The sequence below is a fragment of the Coffea arabica genome, chromosome 6c, assembly GCF_036785885.1.
Source record: "Coffea arabica cultivar ET-39 chromosome 6c, Coffea Arabica ET-39 HiFi, whole genome shotgun sequence".
In the NCBI taxonomy this organism is placed as follows: Eukaryota; Viridiplantae; Streptophyta; class Magnoliopsida; order Gentianales; family Rubiaceae; genus Coffea; species Coffea arabica.
The window spans coordinates 51,888,672-51,893,725 of record NC_092320.1 but is presented as its reverse complement, the minus strand read 5'-3'; the positions used below and the strand labels follow the sequence as shown (position 1 = coordinate 51,893,725).

Sequence of the window (5,054 nt, the reverse complement as noted above, 5' to 3'; positions counted from 1 at the left end):
TGCAGAGTTCTAACCTTGACGTGATTATGCCAAACAGCAAATTTAGTGAAGAAATCACACCTTTTAATTCCTTTTTATTCCAAATCTCTGCAATCCGCACGAATTACCAAAAATAAGTAGAATCTACCAATTAATACAATATTTGATAAAATAAAAAAGGGAAATAATCATAAAATTAATAACAAAAATGCAACCTATTAGTCAACAACATAAACCTAATACACATGCTGTTTAGATACACGTTTATTTGAAATATTATTTGAAATGCATGACTAATAGAGAGACAGCCATTCGAACAAATCATAGAAAAGTCTAAGCTAATCAACTAAAACTTAAATCACATCAAAGTTCAAACTATTTGTCCCACTTGAGAAACATCCACAAAATTTTTATAAATGTACAACTAATTGAGGGACAAGCATTCCAACAAATTAAAGAAAAGACTACTAAGTGGCTGCTTGGTTAAAGGGTTTGGGAATCAAATAATGGAATGAACCCCTTATTTGTTGCTTGGGTTAAGTCTATTGGAATGCAATTTCTGGAATCATTTCTAAAAAATCGGACTTTCACCATTCCTGAGTAAATTGGGAGGTTTTGGACAAAACCCTCAACTCATTCCCAAGCAAAAACATTTATGACGAACCTACCCTCTTTTTTTCTTCATTACACGCCGCACCTTCTGTTCTTCTTCTTCATCAGATTTTCTACCTCTTCTACTTCATCGGTTGAACAACCATAAAGATCAGTGGCTTTCGACTCTCCTTGGACAACGAATTCTAGAGTTGAAGAGTCTTCTACTAGGGTGAATTCCTTGATCCCAGGTCAGTGGATTACAAACTCCCTTGCCTCTGCAATTTTCTTTTCGTATGCAAGCTTTTCTCTTTCTTCTTCTCTGTTTTTTCAGGCTACTCACTGGGTAGTTGAAAATAAAGAAGAAAAGAACGGAATCTTATACAATAACACTAACTGGACCAAATCTTCTCTGTTTTGCAAAAAAGTCTTCCTTCCATGAATTCATATTCTTTTGTCACAAAATCCAATAAGAAATTATTTCCGCAACAAATACACTATTATTGGTGAGAATAATACATGTTTTTAATCCATGTATTTTGTTGTAATACATGTATTTTAATTCACTTACTTCAACAAATACATTATTTTGTTCTCTTTTTTGGTGAGATAAATGTTAATGTCACTAGATTTGTCATTTTTATGTTTTTAATGTGTTTTCTTGGATTACGCATTCAATGGAGGTCAATCAATTCTTGATCTTTTGGTTATTTGATCCGTGAATACTGGTATAGTTTGGGTGGGTTTCTACATGCCCTGTACCTGTTTGTAAAATTGTCTGCTTGAATAGCTTTCAGTTTCATAGTTATTCGTACATTAGGATTTCAAGTTTCAACTATCAATTTCGTTTGTTTATGCTTATTTATATCTATACATCATTGTGTTTACGGATGTATGATGCATGTCTAGGCCCTTTTAATAAGATCAATTGATGTTTAATGCATTTGAAGATTTTGATGCCGTAATCTAGTTTGGTGAATACTTACGTTTGGTTGTCATATTGTTATGTAGACAAAGATGCCACGTTTGCCTATTGAAAACAGAAGACGCAAAAAATATCGAGGGCAAAGCCAGATTTTATCAGGAATGATAATGGTTGTTATTGCACTGTTTATGATGTGGTACCAGTTAATATTCATACATCTCAAAAGTAGAAGACGCCAAATAAAATCAAAAGAAGAAAAAGTCACTGAGCGCATGCAACACTTATTCAATTTGACTAGGGAGAGTGATGCTTATTGTATTAGCGAACTTCGTATGGATAGACGAACATTTGGGATATTATGTGAAATGATTAGAGACACTGGAGGTTTGAAAGCTACAAGAAACATGTCAATAGAAGAAATTGTTGCCATGTTTGTGTATGTTTTGGCTCACCACAAGAAAAGTAGAACAATTTGTGGTCTATTTTGGAGAAGTAGAGAAACGGTGAGTCGTCAATTTAATCTTTGCCTCCTAGCAGTTTTGAAATTGCATACTATATTACTTAAGAAGCCTGAGCCTATTACCGAAAATTGCACAGATGAGAGATGGAAATGTTTTAAGGTAATTCAAACATTAAAATACAATCATTTAATAAAATGTATGTTTTCATCTAAACTATCCAATATAGACATTTTAACTCATTTATATTTTTTATTTTTGTTAAAATAGAATTGTTTGGGTGCCTTAGATGGGACATTAATAGATGTGACACCACCCACCGAACAAAAATCAAGATACCGAACGAGAAAAGGAAGTATTGCAACAAATGTATTAGGGGTTTGTTCTCCTAATATGCAATTTATCTATGTCTTGCCTGGTTGGGAAGGTTCGGCACATGATGGTCGTGTGCTTCGAAATGCTATCTCTAGACCAAATGGTCTTAGAATCCCACAAGGTAAACATATATTGCAGTATTCAATACCATTCAATCAATTATTTTTCGAAAATAAGGTAGTCTAGTATTAATTTGTACATGGTTGAATTTTGAAGGTTGTTATTACTTGGTGGATGCTGGATATTGTAATGCTGATGGATTTCTTGCCCCTTATCGAGGGCAAAGATATCACCTTAATGAATTCAATGGTTATCGACCACAAAGACCAGAGGAATATTTCAACATGAAACATTTTAAAGCTAGAAATATCATAGAAAGATGTTTTGGATTGCTAAAAGGAAGGTGGAAGATTCTAGCATCCCCTTCATTTTTTCCAATTCAAACACAAGTGCGAATAATTATGGCATGTTGTCTGCTGCACAACTTGATAAGGAAGTTCATGACTTTTGATCCACAAGAATTACTACAAAGTGAAGAAAATGAAAGTGAAGATGAAAACAGTGATGAAGAAGTAGAGCACATATCCACTATTTTGCCAAGTGATCAATGGGCAAATTTTAGAAATAATTTAGCACTTGAAATGTTTGACAATTGGAGGGCTGGACTTAGTATTTAGCTATGAATGGATGTTTAGCTCTTAGACTCATTAAATTTGGATTGACATTTGATGTACTCTTGTAGTGGATTTGTGAATTAGATTGACACTTGATGTATGTTCTTTTAAATTTGGATTGACTTTTAATTGTATGTTCTTTTATGTGTTTTGTTATATTATAAATTTCAGTTATATGCTATTGTGTATCAAAATTAATTGATATATATGGGTTGACTTCTAAATGATAGGATGGAGAATGATGAAATTGTACGTGGAAGAGGGAAAAATAAATGTTTTTGGACTGGTGAAGAGGTAAAAGTGCTCATAGAATCATTGCAAGAGTTGGCTTGTGATCCAATGTGGAAATCAGATGGAGGATTTAAAAATAATTATATGAGCGAATTGCTTAAAATTATCTTGCGTAAGCAACCTACTTTTACCAAACAAGTCAGCCCACATATTGAATCAAAAGTTAAGTGGCTGAAAAATAGGTTCCATGCAATTGTTGAAATGTGCAAAGAAAGTGGTTGTAGTTGGAATGATGCTGAGAAAAAGATTTCTTGTGAAAAACAGTGGTATGATGATTGGTGCAAGGTAAGAAATTGATTACTTTTTACATTTTGATATGTTCTTTTTCAACCTTTTATTAAGATTATCATTTATCTTTCTATTCTATCTCTAGACTCATAAGGATGCGAAGGGCCTTTGGGATGTCAAATTTCCATATTTAGGAGATCTTGAAATTGTATATGGAAGAGACAGAGCCACTGGAAATGTTGCTGAAGATATTGCACAAGCTGTCCAAGATATGGAAGATGTCCAAAATTTGGAGGAAGGAGATGAAGGGCTTGATGCTATGTCAAACTCGGATAATGATAAGGTAGAAGAAGATGAAGTAAATTCCATGGAGCAATCAACTCAACCAAGCTCAACAAGTACAAGAAATTCCAAGAAACAAAAGAAACAATCCCCTCCCATTGCAAATGTGTCAAAAAAAATGAAATCTGCATCAACAACAAGGGGTGATCTTGATGCATCATTGCAACTTCTCACCAGCAAATTTGGAGATTTCGTTGAGGGAATTCAAGCTAATTTCACAACTATGGCAGCAGCCATGTCAAATGAGGATAAACGTGAGCAATTGGTCTCCGATAGAAGAGATCAAGTTGTTGCTGAGTTAATGAAACTTGCTTTACCGAGTGGAGATGTAATGAATGCAGCCGACATACTTTCGGAGTAGATTTCCAAGCTTCATGTGTTCTACAATCTTCCTGCAGAAATGAAACGACAATATGTAATTAACCTCCTTTATCCTCAATCTACTCGCTGAAGTAAAATTATTGTTAGCTGGAAAGTGATGATTTGATGACAATTTCTTTTTGTTATGGTGATTGTTAGATGGTTATATGATTGGTCTTTTGGAGATTGTGGACATTGAGTGGCACTCTCGACTGGATTAGACAATTGACTTGTATTTGGTATGGTTAGCTTTTGTGATTTGAGTCTCCTTCTTTTGTTCATATATGTAAGGAGAGATCTATTTCATATCATTATCTAATGTAGGAACCACAAATGACTTGTTAATGGAGTAAATTTTCAAAAAAGAAAGAGTTTTTAAACTAACTTCCTAAAGGCTGGCAATTTTTGAGTCTCTTCCCAAAGGGTGAAAAACACATTCAAGAAATGCGTTCTTCCAAATAAAAATGCAACTTTCAAATACGTTATTTTAATTTTCGTAAATTTGTTTAAATATAAAAAATTGGTTAAATAGCGTATTAAATACAAAACCTGCTAATTTCCCATAAAGAGCTGGTATCTTATGAGAAATATATATTTTTTTAACTTTCACATATTTAATTTATGTTAAATACAAAACACACTAGTTTTCCTTTGGGCGCTATTTAATCAATTTTTTCCATAAAGAGTTGGTATGTTTTTCATAAAGAGTTGATACAAAACATACTACAAAACCTGTCAGTTTCCCTTAAAGAGCTGGTATCTTATGAGCAATTTTGTTTTTTTAACTTTCACATATTTAATTTATGTTAAATACAAAACATACTAGTTTTC

The 5,054-nt window shown here is 33.2% G+C and overlaps 2 protein-coding genes across 2 annotated transcripts; both read left to right on the top strand.

Moving 5' to 3' along the window:
- The first annotated feature begins 729 nt into the window (after window positions 1-729).
- Window positions 730-4,224, top strand: LOC140008784 (uncharacterized). The gene is made up of 3 exons (XM_072053660.1): window positions 730-821; window positions 3,233-3,578; window positions 3,667-4,224. Exons 2-3 carry the CDS (start codon window positions 3,234-3,236, stop codon window positions 4,222-4,224), a joined length of 903 nt encoding a protein of 300 aa, XP_071909761.1. The 5' UTR covers window positions 730-821; window position 3,233.
- Window positions 1,588-3,005, top strand: LOC140008785 (protein ALP1-like). The gene is made up of 3 exons (XM_072053661.1): window positions 1,588-2,115; window positions 2,224-2,449; window positions 2,545-3,005. Exons 1-3 carry the CDS (start codon window positions 1,588-1,590, stop codon window positions 3,003-3,005), a joined length of 1,215 nt encoding a protein of 404 aa, XP_071909762.1.
- Window positions 4,225-5,054: the final 830 nt, after the last annotated feature.